At 42.6% G+C, this 27,589-nt stretch overlaps 2 protein-coding genes across 2 annotated transcripts in view; both read right to left on the bottom strand.

Annotated features, from left to right (window-relative positions):
* Window positions 1-1,134: 1,134 nt before the first annotated feature.
* Tm2d3 (TM2 domain containing 3) lies at window positions 1,135-9,965 on the bottom strand. Its single transcript, XM_005381648.2, has 6 exons — window positions 9,841-9,965; window positions 9,398-9,475; window positions 7,436-7,593; window positions 5,850-6,024; window positions 4,271-4,346; window positions 1,135-1,857 (listed from the first exon to the last, which is right to left on the bottom strand). Exons 1-6 carry the CDS (start codon window positions 9,929-9,931, stop codon window positions 1,692-1,694), a joined length of 744 nt encoding a protein of 247 aa, XP_005381705.1. The 5' UTR covers window positions 9,932-9,965; the 3' UTR covers window positions 1,135-1,691.
* Window positions 9,966-11,286: 1,321 nt separating this feature from the next.
* Window positions 11,287-27,589, bottom strand: part of Tarsl2 (threonyl-tRNA synthetase-like 2) — a gene marked incomplete in the record, with an annotated part of 44,822 nt that continues 28,519 nt past the window's right edge. Inside the window, 9 exon segments of the mRNA XM_013512618.1 lie at window positions 11,287-12,423; window positions 13,654-13,768; window positions 15,263-15,335; window positions 19,254-19,358; window positions 21,651-21,751; window positions 21,833-21,910; window positions 25,124-25,261; window positions 25,758-25,920; window positions 26,430-26,596. Coding sequence (XP_013368072.1) covers window positions 12,275-12,423; window positions 13,654-13,768; window positions 15,263-15,335; window positions 19,254-19,358; window positions 21,651-21,751; window positions 21,833-21,910; window positions 25,124-25,261; window positions 25,758-25,920; window positions 26,430-26,596 — 1,089 coding nt within the window.

Raw genomic sequence — 27,589 nt, forward strand, 5'->3', positions numbered from 1 at the left:
GTTATTATTGTAGTTAGCAAAGAGACTGCTTCTTGCCAGAAAAGTTCCTCTTATTTTTATTAGATTGTTTTATTTTATTATGTTTGCAATACATGGTGATTACATTCAGTTTGGGGATTTGATTCATATACATATCCCATCTTAACCATTTTTCCTCCTGTCCCCAGGAAAAAGTCCTTTCCCATTTTTTAAAGAGAAAAAAAACCCCAACATTTCAAAATAATAGGAGAGTAACAATGTTTAGTACATTGTGTATTGTTGTCTTCAGTTACTTGGAGTACAAGATGTCGGCATTTAATTGTCCAAATATTAGCACAAACCTTTCTTTTCAATGAACTAAGAGAAATTAGTAGTATAACTACCTTACCTATCTTTTAAAAATTCCTTTTCTAAAGAAACACCTGTTCAACCAAGAGTCTTGTGCCTAAGAAAAAGTGCTCATTTGCCTTTGAAAAGGCACACACCAATAGGCTGCTCCCAGCCAGAACTACTGCCCATGTTCTGCACCATGTTCTTGTGGGAAAAAAACTTAAAATGAGCTGTTTTGCAAACAGACCGCGAAGCCAATGCTCTGTGGATGCACCACCTAGCGACCAGAGGTGGAACTGCTCTCCACCCTCCTCAAACACCTGCTAACAGATGCTGAGCTTCAAAAAGCCAGGTCTTCAGCAACATACCACCAAAGTGACTTCATTTCCCTTTCAAGTAACCTGTAGCTAGTAAATAATCTGGAAACAAAGCAGGCTGGTCTCATGAGATTTACGGAGATATTTCTAGTATATCCTATAGCTTCTGGATGTGCTATGCTAGTTATAGTCTCTGTTTAAAACTCAATACTCAGATACTCAAGTTTGAAAGGAAGAATGCTAAGAAATTTTAGACATTTCAAAAGCAACTGTGAATAAAATCCACTTTGGATTGCTGTTCTGTCCAATAAAGATCTATAACAGATCTGTACCAAATCAATTATTTATCACACTGAAACAAACTTTCCAACATTTCTGTGTCAATAAGCCAGCCATTTATCACTTTGTTAAAATGGAATAATGCCCTGAAGAATATTTTACTTCTTAATAAAAAAGGTAAGTTGCTAGATTATTCAAGGTAATTTAATATAGAAACAGGTCTACAGTATTTCTTAAATTTGTAGTTTTATTAAAGTTTTCCGTACTCCTGCAAACTTTTACATTAACAAAATGTAAATCATGGCAACCAGACACAAAAGTTCTTCATTTTTCTTTATAAAGACCAGACTATGCCACAAAGCTTACAGCTGACTGAAGCATAGGTAGCTAACTCTGTTCAGCTAACAGAATAAAAACCTGTCTCTGCAGTTGCAGCTGAAAGGCTTTTCAAGGCAGATGGCAGGCAGGCTGGAGACACAAGGAGAACGGTGTGACTTGTACAATATAAAACTAACATCACTGAAGTTAAATGGACTTATCACCACGCAGAATTTGTTCTGGCTCTAAGTTTACATTTTTTCACAGAAAAAAATTTCAGGCAAATAAAAACAAATTTCAGGTTAGCACGGTTCAGTGTTTCACTTCTTTATTTTACCTTCATCAAGGCAAGCAAAGTACAGATGCTGTACATTAAACACATACAAATACGTCACTCACACCACATGAATTCCTACAGGCCGGACACATTTTCCGAGTGCTGCTCCTCTCGGAAGCACGGAAGCACAGCTAAATGTACAAAGAGCCGTCTGCTGGTCCCACGTAGCCGACTCCGATCAGCAGGACGTCTATGAGCGTCCATATTCCCAGGCCGCCGAAGCTGAAGAGCTTGCCGAGGCCTTCGCGCCACTGGCCCAGGTAGAAGCGGTCAGCTCCGAAGCCACCGAGCGTGATGCTGCCAAGGCAACGTGGGAAGCACTCATCAGCGCAGCCAGCTGGGGTTCAGGCAGCACACGGGGTCACACTTAGGGAAGGGGTTCAAACGGTCACAACCCCTCACAAGAACACGCACGACACGCACAAAGGCACAGCACCAAATAACCACACGTAAGGAGACTGTTACTGAACGCATGCCTATGGCTTAGCATGTTTACTACCCAGCACCCGAATAAAGTAAACACGATTTTTAGCTATGCTGAAATATGGCATTTTCTTTCCCTCGAGCCAGGTGAGCCGGCACATGCCTCTTACTACAGCACTTGAGAGGCCAAAGCAGGAGGATCACAACTGTGAGTCCAGCCTGAGCAACTTAGTGAGACCCCATCTCAAAATAAAAAAAAGTGCTGGGGATGTAGTCTGTGTGATGGTCCTGGGTTCAATCCCCAGTACCGCAAAATCAAAACAAAATGAAACAAAACAACCCAGCCTGGATTACGGAGCAAAAAAGCCATCTTTAAAAAACAAACAAACAATCTCACTGCTTTTTACTCAAAGCAGGGCCCCAGCCCGACAGAACGCACGCAGACATGCAGTCAGGAGCTACCGTCTAGCGCAGTCAGCTGACTCAGACTAAGTCATCCAATTTTTTCAGACACTCTTCTCTAAAGCTTTTCTATTATAAATGAATGACTTCTGTGTTACGAATGTAAGACTTTTATGGTTCCTTCAAATTCTATGATCAAACAATACTGGGTCAAAATGTATTATGGGAAATTTCCAAACATATAAGAAGTAGAAAGAAAAAAGAATAGTATCATGAGGCAGCTCTGATAATGATCCACGGTGGCCAACCCCGCTGTGGATACTGTTCGCCTGCCCGACCGCACCCACAGAGCCGCCAGCCCTCCGTACCCAAAGGAGGCCACACACCACAGATTCAACAACCGTGGACCAGTCACTTGGGGAAAATGAACTGTGCCTGTACTGAACACGTACAGGCTTTTCTTCTCGTCCTTATTCCCTAAACAACAAGTACAGCTACTACTTACGTAACACCTACACTGCACTCTGTACTGAAAGTCATCTAGAGACACTGAGCGCCTGCAAGAAGACCTGTGCAGGTTATTCGCAACTACTACGCCACTGAGTAGCCAAGTGGGTCTGGAAAACGATACCCCAAAGATAGCGAGGGACAAATGTACTTTGCAGCAAACCTTTAGTCATTATATCATTTACAGTGAATAATCTGAAGGAAGCTATGGTGATGTCTGAGAAGGAAACTGCTCTTAATCTTTAAGTCGGTTTTTACACGTATCACAGTAACGTGAGACGTCAACCACGTAGGGGACTCTGGGTGGGAGGTACACAGGAGCTCTCCACCCTTCTGTGCCTTTTTCTAAAATTATTCCAAAGTTTTTTTTTAAGTCAATTGTTAGTTTTATTTGGACCACTGCAGATCAAGACTACGTATGTCCAGTTATCACATTTTATTTTGTTATATCTAATTTCTGTCTTGGATTCATCTCTTATTTTCCAGTTATACCTTCTGGCCAGACAGAACTCTTTCTCCTGCCCAAACCCTAAGGCGGTGGTTCTCAGCAGGGGCTATTTGTGCCCTATGCTGCCCGTGTCTGCAGACATGCTGTGGCCACAACTGAGGGCTGGAGACGCTGCTGACAAGAAGCAGCAGGGAAAGGCCAGGGGTCTGCTAAGCCTTCTCCCACGCACAGAACAGCCCACAGCAAAGAATCCGGCCTGAGTCACCGTGAGAAGGCTGAGAGATCCTGCCCGTCTCACACACTGCACACTGCAGGGGTCAGATGGGGTCCCGGGACTTCAGACGCAGACAGCTGACTTTTACATTCACCATTTAACCAGGGCCTGCCTGCCACGCTCTTTAGTACGAAAGACTGACTTTTACACTTATTTTTAAAACCATGACAAGCTTAACATTACATGTACACTTTCATGTAAGAGTTGTAATTCCATAATTGTTAGGATGGCAAACTTATAGGTCATTTAAGTATTTTTCTTTATTTTTCCAGCTTTCAGTACTGAGCACTTTTTTAAAAAGAAAATTACTTAAAATTTAAAATACACAATTATAAATCTACACATTTTAACTAGTCTAGTGCAGTTTACTAACTCACGTACATTTAGGACGGGAAGCCCCGGCTAGTTCTAACACTGTAACATGACGCAAGTCATCGCCAGAACAGGGAGGCATCCTGGGATCACAGCTAACACGCCTGCAGCTACATTCCACAGAGGGACTGCTCTGACCATCGGCCCTCCCTCAGCCATGTCTCCTAGAGTCTATCTAACACACACGGTTCACCTGCCTGAAGGATAATCCTGGCTGAGGGTAATGTCTGGAAAATTCCAGAGACGTGTAAATGGCATTTGTAACTTTTAGTACCAAAGCTCACCTTAGAGCCAGAGCAGTTGACCACTTGTAGCCTCCAGTCCAGTTGCAATACAGCATTTTGTGAAAAGTACGGTTACCTTAAAAAAAGAAAATACTATGCATAAAAACACGGATCCAAAAACACTGTCACAGACTTAACTAATGGCTTCGTAATTTAGCACCTAAAAGGTCACCTCTCGTTACGGTAAGCGATGCTTACTGTGGTTGATAAGCACGAAGTCCTTACCATCAAGAAGCACAGACTTAATATTTAAATCAGGCAAGTTAGGGTTACAGCTTAAAGGATGTGAAATGACTCACCAGATATCAAGACTTGGTGAAGTTAAGAGTAAGTAAGACGGTGTGGTGCTGAGACAGATAAATCATCCGACAGGAAGAGTGAGCCCAGAACCCGCACGCACAAAACACCTTACCTGTCACAGAGGTCACATTGAGATGGACTGCAACAACTGGCTCTTTCATGGGGGAAAGAAGTAAAGTTAAACCTACCTCAGACTATCTACCAAACCCAATTCCAGGTGGATTACAAACTTAAATGTAAAAAGCCAACCTTTTAAATTTTAAAAGAAAATGCAGGAGATTATCTTTATAAACCTGGGCTGGAAAAGACTTAAACAACAAAAAATATTAATTATAAAAAGACTAATAAACTAATTGTAATTTAAAAGTTCTACTTATCATTAAAATATTCTCCAAAGAATGTGGAGAAGAAAAATTAAACTTCGGGTAAAGGTCTTAGGGATACCTACAGTTAGTATCAAAAGTATAAAAGAGTCCCAGAAATCTTTAATAAAAAGAGAAAGATAAGACATATGACGAAAGTTATGTAATACTGCTGGTGGGAATATAAATTAGACCATTCTGGAAAACAATACCTGCGGGACAGTAGATGCTAGACATACTCTTGCGCATATCTAACCAGGAGCTAGGTACAAAAGTTTTAACAGTGGCTACAAGAGCTCAAAACAGCAAATAATCTAAATACCTAGGAGAACAGATAAAGCATGCTACCATCTTACAATAGATTATCCTATAGAAACAAAAACAATAGGAAGATCCCAAAGATCAATCTTAGAGCCATAATGCTGAAAGGAGTCTCAGACCGCAGCCTGATGTCATTTTATCCAGACCTAAAACTTGCCCTAGTGAACAGTGTATCACAGTATATTCCCTTACAGACACAACTTATTAGCACCAAAGCTTTAAGAAAAAATTTAAAGAGGAAGTAGACCATAAAATCCAAAAGGTTAACTGCCTGGGAAGAGACAGAGCAAGTGGGCGAAAGCAAAGCACTTAGCTAGCCGCAATAGTATTACTACTATACCGGTCATTAATCTGAGTAAAATCCAATTACTGTTTTAGACCTTAGTCTTTCTTGTCTTGTCAATATTATATTTAATAAGTAAGAGAAGTGCAGGACATTTTATTTTAGTCCACTGAATATATTAATGAGGCTTATCACATCTAAAAACCTGCTGACATTTTTAAGCAGAATTTTAATTTAAAATGTCTGGTTAAGGTCCCTGCACTAAACGTGGAGAACAGAATTTTTCTCACAAACTTCCTTGTCTCCAACTTACCCAAGCAATGAATGTGGTCTCGCACTGTGCAGTTGGCCCTGTATCGCTGCCGGGGACAGGAAACCGTCATGCAGCTGGTGGAATTGGTGCATTCATAATCTGTTTCAGGAAGCTGCCAGCAAAATCTGCAAGTCATGTTGATGATGAAGTTCTTTTGGGGTTTGAAGTCTTGATCCTATGTACCAAAGGACACAGAGCTAATCAATCATAATATGGTATCTGCCATTATGTCAGTAAGTCTACACAGTCATATGGTACAAAATTTCTAAAACATTTATATTTAGAATCTAGTAGTAAGTGGCAGAAAAATGGGTACCAAAACAGTGTGCATGCAAAACAAACACATATACAGCATGATCTGTAATCATAAAAATATACACTCAAATATATACTGTCCACTTATGGGAAAAAATCTACACAAACCCACATTAAAATAGCAGAAGTTATTTCAGGATAGTAACTTTCTTTTTGCTTAAGTAACAAGGATGTACACTTTTGTAGAAAAAAAGGGAAAATTATTTTATAAGTCAGAGTCACATAGCTAGAAGAAACAGAAGAGTGCACCAGCTGAAGGTCACTGAACTGCAAGTCAGGCGGAGAGCCCAGGTGCCCTGACCCAGCCTGATGCTTCTGCAAGCCCAGCACACTGCCTCGCTTCTGAGCTCCGATCTTCTCCAGCACCACTAGCAGCCTGTCTAGCTGTGTCTAGCACCTCAGGGCTTGGAAAAACCACATGACAAGTAGAGTCTGCATTCCTAATGTTAGACGCTTCCTCTCACTTGGGCTGCCTGTTGGCTGACCCTGCCACGTGCTCCAGGAGATGGGAGCAGCAGTAACAAGCCACGGATGCGGACGGCAACGGGAGATGGCAGGGAAGATTGGAACTTGGGAGCAAGGCAGTGCACTCTGCTTAGAGTCATTAGGCTGGGGTCAGGGAGCCTGGACTCTCCAGCCAACCTGCAGCTCTGTGACGCTCAACAACGGTAATCATCTGTTCCTTCCCACAACACATCTACCTGGAATTTATTCTGGACAAGACAGGGATTCACTTAACTTTTTTCCAGAGAGCCACCCAGGCTTTGCAGCATTTACTGAATCCATCTTCCTAACACTGAGAAGACTGACCGCATCCATCCCAGACTCACCCTCTATACGAAGACTTTACCAGCACCTCTGTGCACCAGCCCTCACTAAGAACTCTGAGCCCATTTGGGGGACACCTGCCTCAGGTGTGCTGGTAAACTCAAATCTCCAAGTTCTACAAAGCAACATTTCTGTCACACAGACCTGCAGCCCACACCAACCGGGCTTGTCAATTACCATTACGATTGAACAGCCATCTGATGTGGAAAGGAATGCAGGATATTCAAGTTTATTTTGCTTTCCAGGGTAGTTATAAATATTTCAGAATCTTGTCCACAACAGACAAGTCTAAACCGCATTTTTTTTTTTTTTTTTTTTGCAGTGCTATAGTTTGAGCACAGGTTACTTCACTGTGTTCACCACTGAGCTACGTCCCACTCCCTAAACTGCACTTTTGAGATCTGCAAGGCACTGACTCAGAGTAAGTGGGCTATGGTACTTACAACACAGGTAACAGAAGGCTTCACTGTACAATCAAAAGTGACAGGCTTCCCATAGATGCAGGAAAAATTCGTGGCGCAGTCTATACAGTCTGCAGGGAGTCTGTTACACAAGCCATTGCTTGGACACTTCATCATATAAGGTGGGATTTCGGTACTTTCTGTGAGAGGTGAGAGAGTGGCTTATTTTTTAATACTAATTTGAATAACAGCAAGGCAATTTTCTTAGGTGAACAGATGATCATTATCAGTAAGACACTGCGCTGGAATGCAAAAAGAGTTGGAGTCAGAGGCAGAGGTGGCTACAATTAAAGCAGGGTCTGACACCAGCCAACTCTGTGTCCTGTGAACACAACACCGGTAGAAAGTATTCACTCCTACCTCACAAGTGGTCACGAAAACTCAAGGTGCTCATGTACAAATAATGTACTGAAAGTGTTGGAGCTCAAAAAACCTACTACTCATAAGATTAAAAAACTCAGACATGAAAGGGTTTATGCAAAATTCCACAGTCTGGCAAAGCTGGAACCTAAACCCAAACCCTTCCATTTCCAGTCCAACATTCTTTTCATGAATTCACTGATTGGGAAATGAGGCTACTGACACCCTTTGCACCAGCCCTAGAGAATGTTCTCTGTTATTACTCTACATTGGTATTTCAACACGCCACTGTCTGTAATGTACAGTTTTACACTACTAAAGTTCAAAAGTTCCCTATTTCAATAATTTATCTAAGTTTCAACTTTTATTCCAGTCAACCCAGACAGGTACGCAATATATTTTTATTAGTTGAGAGGATAAAAATTCCAAGTATTATTAAGAAGACAGGCTTTTTAAAAAAAAACCTAGCATTTCTGTGCTTTCTCTGAAAACTATGCATTTTAAATTTAAGTATGCCACTGTCTTTCATGTACAAACAAGAATAAGTAAAATATTTCTGATAGAACTGAATCACTGAAGCAGTGAAACTCTAAAGGGATGAAACTACAGAGACCAAGTTTCCATTTATTAAAACCCATGAATATCCCTTTAAAACTGGTCCTTCTTAATGCTGTTGTACTAAGTGATCAACTTTACAAAATATCACTCTTTTCTATTATTACTGGTATAGGGCTGAAACTGGACATGTGAAGATTGCCTAAGCTGAAATGTAAAGCCATACTAACCTTACTGTCTTAAAGAAACAAAGACCCAAGAAGGGTGACTAATTTCCTCAGTCTCCCAAAAGCACCCCACACCTAGACTCCAAGGGTCTATCAGTCATTCTCCCAATTCACACAGTACTGTAGGAGCCTTTTAGCTTCAACATCAGGAAATGGGTTCTAGAAATACAGTAGACCCTTGGCTTACGATTCGTTGGGAGGGCTGGTTGTAACTCAAGCTGACAACTGGAAGCTCAGGCTCCTCTACACAGCCCTCAAAGCCTCTCTCCTGCATACAGGCAGATCCCACTGTCCTTAGACACTGGCCCATTTCTCACTTAACCCCATTCAGGAAAGCACGTTGTAATGGTCCTTCCACAACTCTTTAAGAGTTAAATCTGTATCTCAGACCATCTGGAGGCACAAGTGGCTGGCACTCTGGTCAAGACTCTGGTCACAAGTTAAAACTAAAATTCTCGTCATAATCCAAGTTGTTCAGGATTATGCCAGACCGTTCCTAAGTCGAGAGTCCACTTATAAAACATTTTTTGAAGGCAAAGCAGGACTGACTAGAGGATATCTTGATGAAGTACGTGGGAAAACAGTAGATACAAGGAGACAAATAGAAGGAGCACGAGACAGTAGAAAGGTGTGAGGCAGGGATGTTAAAACATATTCAAATGCCAACACTGCCTAAAATACATTACATAAAATAGTCAAACATAAAGTAATTTTGTATAATAAAGCAAAGTTTTTTAAAATCAAAAACAGAAACTACTTGACATAAATATGCACATTTACTAGAATAGAAAATGTCTAGTACCTGCTGCCCTGGGAACTACTGTGAAGGTGCGCGTTGGGCCCGGGTCCTTCACTGCCTGAGTCAGCGGCTGCGAGTGCTCTAAATGTAAGGATCCACAGTTAGAGACGCTCGTTACCCGGGTACGGAAACCTCGGCTGTGCAGCTACAACGCAGGGTCCACACTCGGCCAGGACCCTAATGACAACCTCAGGGCTTGCCTGCCAAAGGACAGGAAGCTAAGAGAGCGAAGCGATGACAGGGCCGACACCGGTTCGACTCTCCGGGCAACTGGGGACCGGGTGGCACGGAGTCCAATTCCGCCGCCCGGGCTCAGCCCCGAGAGCCCGCTACCCCTCGGCCGGGACGCGCCTCCTCCGTCAGCTCTGGGCCGGCGCGGACGCTTCCTACGGCTCCGGGAGCCCTCCTACCACCCAGCCCTCGGCAGCCCGCGGCCTTTAACTCACCACCACCAGACAAAATGTAGAACTGGGAGAGGAAGAGCAGCAGCCGGCAGGAACGGCGCAGATCCCGCAGCTGACCCGCCGCGGCCGCCATCTTGCCGGCGCGCGCACTTCCGGGGCGTGGCCCGAGGAGCCGGGCGCGCACTTCCGGGGCGTGGCCTGAGGAGCCGGCGCGGGCTCGCTGCAGCGGTTGGGCTTGGGCGTCTGGGTTTACCACCTCGCTGTCGCTTGGGCCTCTTCTCCTCGGCCGGGAGTAACCAGGTGGCGGTGGAACCCCAAGACTGAGATTGCTCTGACCTCATGCGTCCCTCATCTCTCCCCTTCTGAGCCTGGGAAAGGATCACCTGGGGACTAAAATTCACACCTGAGGCGACGCGAGCAGAGGCGGGCACGGTTGGCCAGGCGCCACCCTTGACGGGGCGGATGTACGCGTTTAGAGATTGCTGCTCCGTGGGAGGTCCCGTGCGAGGGTTCCGATGGCTCGTATTTCACTTGGTACTTGTAACGGCGCGAGAGGAACCATCCGGAGACTGAGGCTATGGAAAGATCAGGTTTTCTTCCTCTGCCTACAGACAGGCTGACATCCGAGTGTCAGCAGATATCTAACGGGGGCACTGAGCATGTATAGGTTTTGAGGTTGGGGGTGCAATTTTAAGGAATCTCAAACATTCTAGATAAAGTGTTTGATTTTAAGGCCTTAAGGGCAGTCTGCACAGTTTGGTACACAGAGCTGGCGTCAGGGCACTGCAAGGCGACCTTAGCCGTACATTGGACTTTTTGTTGCCCTTGTTTCTTGTTTACCAGGGGCAAGCTGTTGCCAGTAATGGAGAATCCACTGTTTGCTGTGGGCAGCCTAAGTCTCTCTCAGGTCATTCTCAGGCCAGTCCTGACACTACTTATTTACCGATGAGGACACTGGCCCAACTGCGACAGAAAAACCAGCCCCGTGGTGACAGGAGACCGAGGGACTCACCCCACCCGGATCCAGGCGCTCAGCCAGCCTTAGCGTCACCCTGGCCAACTCCTCGAGGATGTGTGCTACTTAGACCAAATTCCTCTTGATTAGGAAAGGCAGGACAGCCTAGAAGGACCGGGCCAAGAGCTCGGGGTGTGGGATTTTCACTCAAGGGAGGGTCCACGCAGCCCTCTGGAGAAAGCCTGCCTGTTCACATCCCAGGGCACTCCGCAGGGTGGGTTAATGTGCTTGGCTCTCCTCACCCACTTGCCCCAAGGTCATTTAGTGTGGGGACTTCAGATTCCCCACATCCTCATTTGCATGAATGAAAAAAATATGGAATGGTGCTGTGCAGGTTAAGTCCTGGATAAACTTTAGCTTTAAAAATTGTATCATGATCTGCACTTTATGTCACTACACGGGTTTGATAAAACCACAGTTTTGTTTACCATTTGTTCACATCCCCCAGGAAACAATAATATGTTGAAGAGAGATCATTTCTTGGATTTATTTTAAATTCTGCAGCACCTTGCCAAATATTGAATAAATATTTCTTGATAACTAAGCAGCTATTTGCCTAAAACCATTTTAATTATGTTCTGAGCAATAAGGTATTTTCAGTTAAAATCAGTAACCATTTGAGTCTATAAATCAGTGAAATGTGATCCTTTCAAAAAAAAAAATTTAACTCTGTGTCTAAGGCTGTGACTGAATCACTGGAGACACCATTATGCATTTTATCTTGGGAATTTATTTTTTCTAAAGGTGAATTAAGAATTAGCAATTAGAAGCATTAAAACTGCAACTCTTAACCAGCAGTGCAAATAAAAGATCCCATAGCAATGAATTTCTTTTAAGATTCAGAGCCCTTTATCAGTAACCCAATATTCAGTGCTAGTTGTTTCTTACAGTTACTGCTTAGTTTAAAACGAATGATTCCAATTTGGGAGATAAAGTTTCAGTGTGAACTTTGGTAATATACAGCCATAAAAATACCTGAGACATAATATTACTGGAAAATAATATTGTTTTCCATATTCAAAACAGATTTGAAGACTTTTATTTGAACCTTTTTTTTTTAAATGCTGGGGCTTGAACCCAGGGCCTCAGCTGTTCTAGGCAAGTGCTCTACCCCTAGCTACATCCCCAGCCTAAAGCCTCCTTTTCGAAAAATCACAAATCTTAGCAATAGCTTTCCATAATTTTCATTTCCTAGTGTTTCCTTCTTCCAGTGAGTAACATTTCACCACTGAGGGTGAAGACATTGCAAATGTGCAAAGCGGCTCCTCTTATCATTGTCAGGACACATTAATGAATTTAGTGCTGTATACATCATCTGCTCATTCATCGTTTCTTTCTCAACTGACCCCATAAGTGAACCCATCAGTGCGTCCAAAGTAGTTAGAAGTACTGACATGTTAACTGTTTAAGAAAAATACATTTTTCAAAGGCAAAACAAGAAGCGAGTACAAGGAAAGGTCTTTAAAACTCTTCCTCAGCATTTAGTGTTCGTGATTTCTTGAGAGTCTTCAATTTATCAATGGCAGAAGTTATTGAAATCTCTCCATGAATTTTGTTGTCTCTTGTTCGAACATTTACAGCATTATTTATCTTTTCCTTTTCTCCAACCACTATAGAAAAGAGAAAAAAAGGGTATTTTAAACCAGTGATTAACAACTAAGTCAACAGTTGCATGACACATGCCTGAGTTTTTCCTGGGTAGAAGTCACTAAATATCAATCTGATGAGCCTTGGAGAATCTTGAGAAGGAACAACTTCTGATCCAGTCTCCGTTCTGCTCACTTGAGAGAATGGTATTATGGCCTTGGGACACAAATGGGAGCAGAGGACTCTCACAGACACTCTCAACTGTCATAGTTGAGAAGTCAAAAGATGGACATGACATCCATGCCAGCCAGCCAACCAGAATTTTCTGGAACGTGGGAAGAAAGCTTGTTCTCTCTAGTGATGCATATTGTAAGATGATCCAGGAATCTGCAGCCATGTCTACTGCCCAATGGAAGAAGAAACTAGTCCATAGTAAGTGGAATAAAGTAGATATTCAAGACAAGTGTCAAGGACCGCAGCAAAACAAGCAGCAGAAATGTGGAGAAATGGTTCCTATAAGCTCTTGGTAGCTCCCAGTTATTCCTCCAATGATCTGGCTATTTAATTCTACCTTTCATGTGACCCTCCAGTACCTTTCCAATAAATTCTTTGTCCAAACTAATTTGGATTTCTGTCACTACAACAAGCCTGGTTGAAACGTCACAGTCTGTACTACAGTCAGATATTATCAGTGAACAAATGTTGACAGGACAATTCCATGCATATTCAGATTTGCTTTCGACAGTCTCCTACAGGAAATACCAGTACGATGCCTGCAAGCGTATCAGTGTTGGTTTCTCTTGATTTCAAAATGATTTTTAAAGTCAAAATTTTAGATTCTGTATCCAGTAATTCATGTGCCACTTATTTTTTCCTTTTGATCATTTTAAATGTGGAATCTTTTCCACTCATTTGTTTAATCCCCAAGATTGCGAATAAACCTGAGAAGCAAGGGACAGTGTTTCAGGCCTGCCATATGACCGAAACACAAGGAATATAATTCAACTGAAGAGATTGTTTTCAAATTCTTTTCATCTGAGATGTTAGTTGTTGTAATACCACACCATAAGACTCTTGTGCAACTTTATAGCTTTTCTTCCAGTAAATAACAAAGGGCACCCAGGAACAGCTAACCCATGACTTGTCTTTGTATTTAGTAGTCAGATTCTGATTATCAAGGAGTTATACCATATTACTTATTTTGCTTTTTTAGAATTAAAGCTAAAAACTAAGTATTTGAAAAAATATATTACCCAAAATAAAATTATACTGAGCCAACTGTGCATTTCGTATTTTCTTGTTCAGTGTACAACTGTCATCTAAATCAATATCAGCCATAAATCCTTCTTCAAAAAATTCACTGGATACCTAGGAGAAATGGGATACTTTGTTATTACATTATTTATGGTAGCCAGACTCAGAAGCACCCTCATTGCTCCCCACCTCCTGGTTTTTACAAAACTGTGTTGCTCCCTCCACCTTGTACCAGAGTTGGTCTCCCCACAGCAAAGGGCAGAAATGAGGGACATCATTTGAGACAAGGGTGTGAGACCCAGCTTCTGTTTGACCAGATCACTTACTCTGTCTGGGGGAAGCCAGCTGCCATGTGGTGAGCACACTCAGGTAGCCTAGCAAGAAGCCCACACGGTGCGGAGTGCAGGTGTGTGTGAGTGAGCCCCAGGGCTTCTGCAGCCTGCTGGCAGCTGACCGCAGCCTCAGGAGATACTGCATCAGGGCCAAGCAACTAAGCTGCTCCAATTCCTGACTTGCACAAACTGTGAGATAGTAAGTATTTGTTGCTTTAGGCTTCTAAGTTTTAGAGTAATTTGTTATGCAATAACAGGTAATAAGGTGGTTTTCCCTCATGTGGAAAAAATATTTTAATCATGATGTAATGGCTTATGTCTAGATGGCCCCCCAAAACTTCATGTGGTCACATGTGGGGCTTTTTGAAGGCAGCTGGATCTAGGGTGTATGATGCTAGGATTAAGGCTGCCCCATCCTGGGCATGAGTGCTACCTGTGCTAAGGATGAGTAGCCTGGATAAGATATAAGGGACAGGAAGAGGGTCCCTGCTTATCACTTGCTGCTTCTTCACTACTTTGCTGCTGCTTCTCTATTTTGCTGCTTTGCTGCCTTGTGCCCACCATGAACTGTATCTCCTCTGTGATGCCCGTCTGCCATACAACCCTGCCTTGGAGCCAGCCAACTATAAACTGAAACCTCTACAAACTAAGCTAAATAAATTTTTCATCCTTTAACTTAGGGTATTTTGTCTCAACCATGAGAAAAGTAACTAAGACATATGAAATGTTTCAAAATACCAGTTTCTTGCCCGAGGGGTGTACTCCTGTAACCCCAGCACTCAGGAGGCTGAGTCAGGAAGATCACCATGAGTTCAAGGCCAGCCTGGGCTACACAATGAGTTCAAGGTCAGCCTGAATTACATAGCAAGACCCTGTCTTAGCAAAACCAAACCAAACCACCAATTTCTTCAAAACATAAATAAAATAAAAAATAAAATAATTCTGATATAGCTGCATAGACATGCCTCATGTGCTACTCCCAATTACAGAAAACGTAAGTTGTTAAACTAATGTGTCAGTTATGCAGTATTTAAAAGCATGAATGAGCTGGGTGTGGTGGCGCATCCCTGTAATTCCAGCACTAGGGAGGCTGAGGCAGGAGAATCACCACAAGTTTCAAGGCCAGCCCAGACCACATAGCCAGGCCCTGTCTCAGAAACACCAAAATAAATAAATGAATAAATAAATAAATAAAAGCATGAATGACATTCCAAGTCAATGACTTTCGTAGAACACACAATAAAGTTATATGTATTTTAAATAGATCTGACTTTACCTTAAGTGCATATTTTTCACAAGTTGGCCCCACAGGGATGACCATTACCTGACGTGGAGATAGCCAGAAAGGCCTGAAAAGTATATAAAATATGTATTTTCAAAATCATTTCAACAGGATCACTTACTATGTGATTTTAAAAAAAAGATTTTTTTTAAAGTAAGACTTCGTAAGAGAGTAAATTTTAGAACGGTGTGGAAGCAAAGCAAAGCAAACTATATCAAGGGCTAAAAGGCAATACAGTAGACAAAAGGGGAAGTTTGCAGTCTTCACAGGAAAGGAAAGGGAAGCCTGTGCTGGAGCACAGATGGAAGAGTAACCATGAATTTACACCCTCGGGCATTTATCCTAGAGATGCAGACTTGGGTAACACAGATCCTGTACACCAACATCCACAGAAGCTTTATTATAATAGCCAAGACTGAATACACCAAATGTCCTAGTGCAGATGAATGGCCAAACTGTGGGTGGATAGAGGAGTGGCCAACCTTTGTTCATTATTAGGCATAATGCCTGTAATTCAAGCCACTCCAGAGACCGAGACAGGGGGATCTCAAGTTTGAACCCTGCCTGAGCAACATAACAAGACCTTGTCTCACAATAAAAAATAAAAAGCTGTGGGTGTAGCTCAGTGGTAGAGTGTCCCTGGGTTCAATTTCCAGTACTCCAACACACACACACACACACACACACACTCACACACCAATGAACTACTGATACTTAACAGAATAAAAACAGATTTCCAGGGAACTTCACTGAGTGAGAAAAAGTTCATCTCAAACTATTGTATACTGTGATTCCACTTATGTAACACTTACAACAGGATTACAGAGATGGGGAACAGATTCACAGTTGTTTCATTAGTGGGCAGGAGTGGGATAGTGTGCAGGGGGGAAAAAAGGACAGCAGGAGGGGACAATGCAGATAGCAGTTCACATCTCGACAGGTAGCAGTTACCTAACATGCACATGTGATAACAAAACCTTAGAGGGCTAAATACACACACACAAGTAAGTGCAAACTGGTGAGATCTGAAAAATGTTGACTAATCACAGTGTTTATTTCATAGCTGTGACACTTTCTATAATTCTGCAAGATCTTACTATTGAGGAAAACTGTGATAAGAGTAGTTTGATCTTCTCCATATTATTTCTTACAACTACATATGAACCTGCAGTTGTGTCAACATATAATATATCCAAAACATACAGAGGATGAGTAGAAGGAATATTTGATATGACATATTTGCCCTTTTCTTAATCATAATGAAAATTCACTTTTAAAGTTGGAGGGAATAAAATGGGCACTATTCCCAGATGATCCTTTATGAGCACAAATTTATGTATTTTTCTTAAATGTTAGAAACAAAATAATATATGATAAACATGATAAAACACAGGGATACATAGTATAAAATGAAAAGCATGTTTCTTTTTTAGCTCCAGCCTTACTCTACACGCAAAGAACTATATTTTAGCCATTTCTACTTTGAGTTCTTGGAGACATTTCCCCTTAGGGTCTGGCAGGCACATGAAACCTGACGCATATGCATGAAATGTGCGGAGTATCCCTGAGTCCCTCAAAAAAGGACAGCCCACTCCATGCACTGGCACATCTCCTGGCTCCCACTCCATCTCCTGATTCCATGAATGCTCTTTAGTTTTTTTTGTGACCTTCACCATTACCAGTCTAGTGTAAGACACCACCACTCTCACCTAAGTGAAATTATTTAAAACACAGCCAACTGAAAAGAAATACAAACACGTTATCTCACACTCAGTGCGATGGATAAGGTAGACTGTCAACTTGATTGGCTTGGGATCTTCCCAGGGAATTAGCAAAGCACGCTTCTGAATATGTCTGGGTAGGTCATAAAGACATGACCTTGGGGTCCCTATCTGATCCCTCACCCTTCTCTCTGGTATTGTTCCTCTGTTCTGCTTCCTGGACACCATGAACTAAGCAGCTATGCCCTTTCTGTGATATTCTCACATGGGGCCAGCCGACCACGGACTGAATCTTTTGAAGCTATGAGCCAAATAAACCTCTCAAATTGCAGGTATCAGGTAATATGACCCAGCAATAGGAAAGCTGACTGTCTTCAGTAGCCTGCACATTCATGCCTCTACTTTTAGATTCTGTGTAACTGTAATAGCTTCTATGTTACATGATACCACAGTATATTTTCAAGATCTCAAATGATTAAGGATATATGCAGACTCTCTACCTGTCCGGGATATTTGGAAGAGCCTCAGTTTGTAAAATTCCCCATCTTATGTTTCCTGCTCAGAAATCGGCTGAGTACTAAAATGCACGCATGGACTCCAGCTTCTGCCATGTGCAAGCATGGCATGCTGACTTGGGACAGGGTGGCACATAGGAGGAGCGACCGGGTGGAATCCATTCTGACAAGGGTGATGTAAAGACTGAGTTTTGGGAGGAATCTGTGACCTGAGCAGTGACACCCATGCCCTGTGTCCCGAGCAGGAGCTATAGATACTGTGCCCAGCAACAGGAGCAGTGGGGGCAGTAGATCCTGAAGGGAGAACTGAATTGCATGAACAGATGCTCTGTCAGTTTCTTAAATGTAAGATGCACCATCGCAGGGTGTGTCATCTGCCAGTTGGTGCTGTAACTGCTAGTGAGGGTAGCTGTTTCTGAGCGCACCAGGAGAGTAGTGAGTGCATTAGTGTTGGCACAATGCCTTACTTCTCAAAGGAGGAGTACAGTCATGGAACCTGGTGAAGGAACTTCCATGTTGGTAAGCTAGTGCATGTCCCCTTGTGGCCACCTTGTTCATGAACCCCTTAGCCATCAGTAGTGGTCCTGCTGGACCTGAACAGTAAAAATCTCTTCAACATTAAGGGCCTTTACTGGCAATACCACTTCGATGGTTTAAGTATAAAATGTTCCCTAAAGTCTCATGTATTCAGAGGTGGGGCTTCTTAAGGTGACTGGATCATGGGGGTTCCATCTATGCTCATCAGTGCTGAAGTCCACTGATGAGTTCACGGCTAACTGTGCTGTTAGAAGGTGGGGTCTGGTTGGCGGCGGTCACTGGGGGCATAACATAGAAGCATGTACGCTTGTCCCTAGTTCCTCCCTTCTGTTTCCTGGCAACATGAGGGGAGCAGCTTTCCTCCACCATGTCCTTCCACCATGATGCTTCTGCCTTGAAGCCAGCCAGCCACAGACTGAACCCCCTAAGCAACGAGCCCAATTAAACCTCTCCTTTAACATGTAGGTGTCAGGTGCTATGTCTCAGCAGTGGTAAAGCTAACGCAACACTGTTGTGGCCCACTGTGAGCAATCATCCACATTTCTCTTCCCCAGATCTGTCACCTGTTATTTCCAATCTAATTACTCCCCAGTCTCTGACCTCTCTCCAAAGCAGTAACCAGAGCCCTGCCTCAGTCTAGCTCTCTAAGTCTGGCCAGTTTTTCTTCCAAGCAAAGAAAACTGCAAGATGCATCCCTCCACATTCCACAGGGAGGCATTTCCCTGCCTTGCTGTCATCCCTAAATGGGCTGTGCTGCTATCGCCACCCTCTCCAGGTCTGTGCCAGTGCACTACTCAGGCCAGTCACAGATCGGGTTCACGTTTCCTTCCTCAGTCCATGGCCCTAAGAAACCCGCACATGCTGACAACGTGGGTCACAGATGGATGATGATGCAGCAAGAGGCAACATCCCAGGAACTGAGCACAGGCTTTTTCAGGCACCCACTGGATCTTTGAGGGGCTTAAAATAGGTGCAAAGATAGCTTTCTGATATGGCTGAGTTCCCCACAGGGCGAATGGCACAGTTGATGCCACTGTGCCTTGCCATGTTTCTGTTTTCTGATGTGGTAAATGGAACAAGAATGCTTTCTTTGCCCTTTGGGAATTTGCTAATATAAGGCAGGAGCTTCCAATTTTTCCTACCAATTTAATCTTGACTAACATAATTTTTAAGAATAAGAGATACCTAGCTTTTCTTTCCCATATCACTTACCATTTTCCCCCATAGTTTTCTGAGAGAATGGCAATCATCCTTTCTACTGATCCCAATATGGCTCGGTGAATGATCACAGGTCTCTTTTTATCATCTCCATCCTTACTAAAAAATAAAAATAATACATTTCAGTATTTTCCAAGGAATAATTTTATTGTCTTCTTATTTGATTTAAATTTTTTGAGATAGGGTCTTTCTATGTAATCCAGGCTGACCTTGAACTTAGTCCTCCCAAAGGTTGGGATTATAGGCAGGCAGCACCACACCTAACTTCTTTATATTTAACTCTGGCTAGAGATTTAGTGTTTCTGAATATCTCTCTATTGACATTATTTGTTTTGTTTGGTGGCTGTTTTGTTTCTTCACACAAAAGAATGCTTTGGTTGCTTCTTCATTTATTTTAAAAACACTTTTTATTAGAGAACATTGAAAACACACAAAAGTACAGACGGTATACCTGTTCCTGCCACTACCCTAGCCCCACCATAAACCTCACTTTTCAAAATGTTTCTTGATATTTGTTCTAGAAGTTACTGGTGAAATTCCTTTCACAGGCCTGAAACTCTTAAGACATGCACTTTACATTTAATGACTTCTTCTCCTTTGGGGGAAAAAAAGTGGAAAAATGCACATTATGACCTTTAATTTTAATGAAATAGGTCACTCCAAAAATCTATGCACAAGTTTCCTAGAAAGATAAATTCCATTTTATTGCAACAAATATAATATGTTCCTATGAGAAATTTTTATCCAAAAATCATATCAGTTAGGTACTACTAAAACACAAAATAAAAAGAGACTCCTTTCTTAAGCTCACTTCAAGTGAGTTATAATTGACTATTATCACTGCCTATCATTTTGCTAAGGGCAGGCAGTAGCACATCCACCTCTTCCCAACTACCTTGAGATACTACCGCTGCTTTCTGATAAATGATGCTTGTCATAATAAATTTCTTTCTGCCCACTGCACAGGAATGAAGGTTAAACTTCACTTGATGCTTTTCTGCAAGGTTGAATGCAACAAATACAGTAATACATATCTCCATGGTTTCTGAGAATAAACCCTTACTGGACTATAGTGCTAACCCTGATGCTTCTCTCTTCTTTCCCTCAACCTGTACAAACCTCGTAAGTTCTTCCTCCAAACTATACCCTGTACACCTCCACTTTGTTCATTTCCACTACTGCCGTCTGGTTCTAATCACAACCATTTCTGACCTACCTACCGCCCCCTGCTTCCGCTTCTGCTCTGCCCTTCACATGCACTGAAGACAGCTGGCTGCCTGGCTGATCTGTTTCTCCTCCACATCCTCCTCGGATGAAAAGTGGTTGTTCACTTACCAAGAATCTTAACAGGAAAATATTCTACCAAAAATTACTGGATTTGAAATATGCCAGTATTTTTTGCCTTTTCTCCTCAAAAGGAAACCTACAGCACTGGATAATTTTCACGACAAATTCTACCAAACATCAGAAAGAAATAGCATCAATTCTGTGTAATCTCTTCTAGAATACAGAACAGTATGGAATACTTTCCAACTTGTTTTATGAGCCTCATCTTACACCCCCAAAAATGCAAAACATCTTACATCTGAATTTAACACTTAATCTTAAAAAACAAAATTAAGATAAAACAGGAGAAAAATCTCACAGACCCTTTGCAGCTCTCTGAGAAATCGTCTTGCTCTGCCTTACAGATACTTAGCAGCCTGGTCCATATTTTCATGGTACTTTGTTCAGATCTCTAATTTTATGCTTGCTTATCTTCCTTTCCCCACCAGAGCACGTCCTCAGGAAATTGAAGTTGATCCCTGCTAGGGTCTGGATGTGGTTTGAGTGTGTTCTCCACAGGTTCATGTGTGGAAGCTTGGTTCTCATGCCTTAGATGTGGCAGTGTTGAAAGATGGTAACTTTTTCTCAGTGTGCTATAGCCCTAGACCAACAGGTGGTAGATACCTTTACAAGGTGAGGCCTAGCGAGAAGTGATTAGCTCCCTGGGGCATTAGCTTTAGAAGGGATGAGTGCAGTTCTCACAGAACTGGGTTATTTCTCAAGAAAGTGGGTTGTTCCCTTCTACATACAGTCACTCCTAAGTTCTCTACCATGTTGGGAAGCAGCCAGAAGGCACTCCTCAGAGCTGGTGCCACGCTGCCTGGACTTTCCAGCCACCAGAATCAGCCAAATAAACCTCTCTTCTTTTATAAAGTACCCAGCCTCAAGTATTTTGTTACAGCAACAGAAAATGTACTAAGAAGACCCACTAACTAGATTACACATAGGTAAACAAATATATACTATACAGTATATATATAAGACATCCATTAACACTTATTTTTATATTCATGCTCAGATGACAACTAGGATAGTAGTACTACATTATTTATCATATTCACTCACCTAACATATGTGAGATTAAATCTAATAGGCAATTGGAAATCCAGTTGAATTGTAGCACACTGATGGTATCTGCCAATAGCATCCTTGATTTTTATATCAATCTGTAAATTAAGATGATGTTTGCTTAGAAACACTTATTTGTCTTTTAAATTTTACTTATTTTAAGTAGACAGTCTACTTACCTTAGGGCCATAAAATGCTCCATCTCCTGGGTTTATTTTCCATGGTTTTCCAAATTCCATCAAACTATTCTGCAGTTGCTGTTTATTTTAAAGAGGAGAACATTTAAAACCTCTTCTTCATTGTATACTTTTATCTTTTTATCATATAGCTCACAAAAAGTACCATAAACCTTAATTACCCCTGTGTCCTACACAGTGACAGTTTCTGTCTCTTGGTAAGAGCTCCAAGACCCTGACTAGCTAGTCTCCTTAGAGGTGGGGTCTCTACACATGAGAAAGCAGGAGGGCATTCACCTTGCTCCCTCTTCCGTGCTGGGTGCGGGGTTGGTGGTGAGAAGGCCAAGTCAGCAGGCGCTGCCATTTCTCTTTTGCTCTTTTTCTGCCTCTGCATATGCAGGTGGGGGAAGGATCCCCTGTGATTTACATGGGTATTGAGGGCGGCAACCCACTTTGGTCTTTACCTTAAGCTATGACGTGCTTTTTTTATTGTTGTTTTTTTGAGACAGGGTCTCACTATGCAGTTCAGGCTGGTCTTGAACTCACTTTGTAGCCCAGGCTGGTCTCAAACTTGCAAAGATCCTCCTGCCTCAGCCTGCCAAGTGCTGGGATTACAGGCGTGTGCCACCATGCCCGGATCCTATGATGTGCTTTTAACATAGTTTGCAGTGAGATTCTCAATGCTGAAGGTATATTAATAAAGGGGTTTCTGAATCCTCTTGGTATTCCTGTGTACACAGCCTTCTTGGGAAGAACCTATTATTCCTAGGTCTTTGGCCAGAATATTGTCAAAATGCCACTCAAGCCAGGTGTGATGGTGATATACCCATAGTTCCAGAACTCAGGAGGCTGAGGCTACCCCTTCACCATGCGTTCAAGACCAACTTGGGCAACATACTGAACTCAAGCACAGCTTGAACTACACAGTGAGACCCTGTCTCAAAACCAAACCAAGAAAAGAAACAAACCCAATCCACTCCCAGCCTCTTGTCAACATCTTTACATACTGGTGCCTGGGAGAGGACACATTCTCGGGAGTGGAAGTAGACCTGGGCCATGGAGCTGCAGTGAGAGTTACCATGGGGCAGACTCCTTGTGTCTTGGCAGGCTTTGCAGGGTCTCAGCCAGGATCTGGTCTTGCAAGAGGCAAAGATCTCCTTCCTGAGTTCTTGGGAGTGTCCCTTACAGGCCTAACTTTATAGAAACACTGCCTTCCTCCTTAGCGCCGGGAGGGGACCCCTTTCATACAGCATTTCCCAGGCTTGGGAAGCCCCTGCTAATTCCACTACTCTGAGAAGGGATACTGGTACATGTTCCCAGAGAAAACCAGGCCCTCTTACAGCAGTAACTAAGAATGGAAAGAATGTTAGAAGCTCCCAGAGTGGAACCATTAATCCACATTTGTCAATGCGTCAGATGAAGAAATGCCTAGTTGATTTATAAAGCATGTTTCTGGTGTGTCTGGGTGGGTCATGAGGCAGGACTTTGAGTGGCAGGACCATAATATATGGTCCCTGGCACTGTTCCCCTGCTGCCATGTCACACCCTTCCCCCATGATGCTTCTGCCTTGGAGCCAGCTGGCCATAGACTGAATCTCTGAAACCAGGAGCTAAATGAAACCTTTCTTCCTTGAAGTTGCAGGAATCAGGTACTGTGTCTCAGCGATGGGAAAGCTGAGTAACACACAGGGCACTTAAAAGCCAAAGACAGGCCAAGCTCTGCAGTGAGGATGACAAGCACCAGGCCTCTGGAGACCCAGGGACAAGGCAGGTTAACAGGAGCAGACAAAGCTAAGAAGTCCAGACCAAGGAAGCTTCAAATTTATATAAAGCATGCTTCTTTCAAACCATTTCAGAAACTTCTGAAGACACAAGAAAACACTCAAATATTTATCTCACTGAGTCCCTCTTCCTGAGTCCCAGGGGAAGAGTGGTCAGTACGAGAGGAATCTCTCAGAAATAATAGCAGGCTCATCAGGCCCATTCCTGATGGGCAGTCAGATGTCTGACTGACAATGGGCTTGGCTGATAAACTATTTAGCCACGTTAGTTAAAAGAGAATGAAAGGGTGGGACTTCTACCCCTTCTCTCCATGCCAGGCCCATTCCAGGTCCACCTTTTTTTGCCTCCCCATCTCCCACCCATTTCCACATGACTGGAGTGCTAATGACAACGATGATGACAAGGACACTACCACCTGACATCCACTGGGCACTTCCCTGAGCCTGACACTATGCCCAGCATCTGTTTCTCTCGGGCTCACTACCACCTTAGGCAGCAGGGTTATCACTGTGATGACCACGAGGACCCCATCTCTACCACCACCAGTTCACGCTTGATCCTGATGCTCAGAGGTCTTCCATAATTCCACCCACAGAGCTAAAAGTCTGTAAGGAGGTAACACAGATCTGAGCCAAGTTTTTGCATCCCTTTTTCCTCTTTTTGCTTCCATGCAGCTGGTAGGCAAATTTAGTTAGCATCCTTCCTGGGGTAAAGACTATCTCACTGGAGTTTCTTCCTCCACGCTGTAGATGTGGAAGAGTTTAGGACAGGCATGGGGGCAATGGAGAGGAGACCCTATTCAGAACTCGGACCTAAAATGCCTGGGTGCACTTCTGTACAGCCTCGCTACTATGAACAGCACAAAAGAATGTTACACTATTAGTGCAGTGTTCATTTGATCCTGTCCTATTTCTCCTAACCTATGTGTTCAGCTCCTGCGAGTATTCCAGGAAGAGGCGGCCTGACAGGCAGGGTAGAAGATCTGGCCACACCAACCTCATTTCTAATAACAACATAGGAGAGATCCTTTTCATGTTTAGTAAGGAAAAAGCATACAATGAGCTCAATTTTACTTTTTCAAAGCTGAAATGTGATGTCTGAGTGTCTCCAGACAGAGGGTGGGCACAGCAGGCTCGGCCTGTAGAGGGGACTAAAGCATCAGATCTGTGTCAACAGCCAGAACCCAGAACCCCAGGATTCTGGAGTCAAACTAACAAGGCATCACAGGCAACACTTTAAAACTAATCAAATGAGGAGTTACTGCAAATAGGAGGAGTCTGTTAAAAACTTAAGCTGGCTATTTGTGATTGGCACCAAAAAAGACTATAAATTAAAACCTGACATAAACTTTACCATGTGAAACAAATATATTGTTCTTATTATTGCCACTGTTTCAAAGAGAAATTGATAATCATATTCTACAATCTGCATATTTATCCCCTAACTTTTAACACTTCTAGTGAAGTTTTTCAGGTGCTCTTGAGGAAAACGAGGAAGCCCGTTTCCTCTTACCTTCTCAGCTTCATCCCACATTTCCTTCTCTCCTAGAAAGTTTTCAGGCCTTGTTGATAGGTTTAATACAAAGGAAAAGCCAAAGGCTGAATAAACAGACTGCAAAAACTGCAAGCACTCCTTTATTTCTTCTTCAATCTGAAAGCAGAACATGTGAAATACTCAAATAGAACACCAAAATAAAGGCACCTATGGTATTTTTTTAAGTAAAAAAAATTCTTTGTGTCACATGGACATGAAGCCTCATACTAGTAGAGTAGGAGTCACTGTTTTGGTCACCCACCCATTCCTTCCTTGTACCATTTCCTTGTGTGCAAACACATGCAGGCTGCCCGAGGCTCCTAACCATGGAGAGAGATGAGAAACAAGCAGGCCAGGGCACTACACCATGAAAAGGATGGCACACAGGAGAGACGGATGGGAGGGCTGCCCACGGAAGGTAACAGCCACACTGCCTCCAGAGGAAATTACTGACCTACTCACCCAAATGAGAGAACCACCAAATGCTGGAGCTGAATGAATCCTCAGTGACTAGACCAAAATCTTAATTCACAGCATCTCAGAAAGACTAAGGGATGTGTTCAGGCTAATGCCGAATCTGCGACAGTCACAGCTTTACTGTACTCTTGCCTACCTGCTCCACCGTGCAGAAGATGTGAGCGTCATCCTGCTGGAAGCGTCTGACTCGGGTTAAGCCACTTAAAGTCCCTGACAGTTCGTTTCTATGAAGAACTCCAAAATCAGCAAATCTAATGGGCATTTCCCTCCAAGATCGCGGACGATGGGCAAACATTAGACTAGAAAAGATACAGGAACACAACTTATACACAGCAAATTATGATTATATAAATATTAAGAAATTACAATTAAGTCTTCAGATTTGTGCACTTATTCTTAGATCATCAAGTTATAGCATTTATCCTATGACTTACAATTGGTGTTGTTATTACCATTAGTACTCATCACTGGGAATCTAAGCAAGGGCCTTGCAAATGCTAAATAAACACTCTCTCATTGAACTACACCCCAACCCTCTTCTAGGAATTACTGAACCTTATGTTCACATCACTGCTGCACTCTGCAAATTAACTCTGTTACAGCTTCTGGAAATGCTACTACCTGTTTTCATGTATCCAGTGAATCTTATTTAGTGTTTATAATTCATTTTAAAGACCCTTGTATAGGATTACTAACCAGTCTTCAGATCAAAGGATCACTTAACTCGAAAACACAAAACAAATACTAAAATCTAATTATGAAGTGTGCTATGTACTCATAGAGAATCTGCTTCACTTTTAATACTCACCAGTGTCCTGGACAATTCATGGGCTTAAGGGCGAAAGTATCCTTTTCAATATCAAAGGTAAACATGTTCTCACTGTAATGCTGCCAGTGGCCTGAGGTTTCCCAGAGTTTACTGTTGTACACATTAGGAGACAGCACTTCTGTGAAGTTACGGCTGTGATATTCCTCCTGCAAGTAAAGGCACTAAGTGTTAAACCCCATTGGAAAGATCATAATTCCATGCAAAGTAACACTATGAGTACAGTAAATCTTTAAAAAACTCAAGATCATGTCAAATTAATTCATGGATTCATGTGTCTTCAGTTTTAGCTGTGGTAGTTTCTAGACCATGAAAAAAGATTCGTAAGTGCACAATAAAATATTCATTAGTGTTATTTTGTACAATATTGTATAGCATAAATGTTTTAGTACTCTGAAAACTAGTAATTAAAATACAATAAACAAAGACTTTCAGGAAGATGGCAAACTGGTAAGCAGCAACAAATCAACCTCTCCAAGATCTGGAATCCAGACACTGGAAAATAACAACTCAGAGAATAAAAGGCAGGAGGTGGATCCCCAGGACCCAGAAAAGATCTGAAGGGAAAATTGGAGCCCATAGACAAAGTAAAGAGACAGACCACAATGCAGAAAAAGGAAGGTTAGGAGATGTCACCTGAAAGAGAAGCGCTAGAACACCTTCAGCTGTTCTGTCTGGGAGATTCTAGTCAGAGCTCAGAAGCCCAGAAGGCTAACAGAAATCTTGCCAGTAAAGACCAGGTTTGGGAGGTTTCTGCTGGGAAGAAGACCTGCATTGGTTGTTGGACTCGAGATGATGCGTGTTATGGCTTGGCAAAAAGTTTGTCTGCATTTTTCTCATGTCCAGAGACTTTGCCTAAGACTGAGATTAAGAGCGGCAGTAGACTGATTAATTTGGCAAAAGAAATTTCAAGGCAGTCAAACGTTGGGGAAGTGCCATGGCTATTGCTGGGGGCTTTTAGCCAGATTTATATTGAGAATCAAATACAAAGAGCCCAGCAGGATGATTTAAAATGTTGTGAGTTTGGCCAGAAAGGAAGCTCCAGTAATGCTGTGGACTGCAAAGATAAGGCTGAGGAGATCTCTATTGCTGAGAAGGAACAGGAGAATGAAAAAGATGGCCTAAAGAAATGATAGAAGAAA

This window comes from Chinchilla lanigera, unplaced genomic scaffold (genome assembly GCF_000276665.1).
Source record: "Chinchilla lanigera isolate Chin_1 unplaced genomic scaffold, ChiLan1.0 scaffold00015, whole genome shotgun sequence".
Taxonomy (NCBI): Eukaryota; Metazoa; Chordata; class Mammalia; order Rodentia; family Chinchillidae; genus Chinchilla; species Chinchilla lanigera.

Excerpts from the sequence above, each read along its gene's own strand:
- Tm2d3 (XM_005381648.2), bottom strand. The coding sequence starts at position 9,931 with ATGGCGGCCGCGGCGGGTCAGCTGCGGGATCTGCGCCGTTCCTGCCGG. Across the intron at positions 6,025-7,435 it reads AGCCTTCTGTTACCTGTGTT|GATCAAGACTTCAAACCCCA; the intron begins GTAAGTACCATA and ends TTTGGTACATAG. Across the intron at positions 4,347-5,849 it reads AGACCACATTCATTGCTTGG|GTAACCGTACTTTTCACAAA; the intron begins GTAAGTTGGAGA and ends TCTTTTTTTAAG.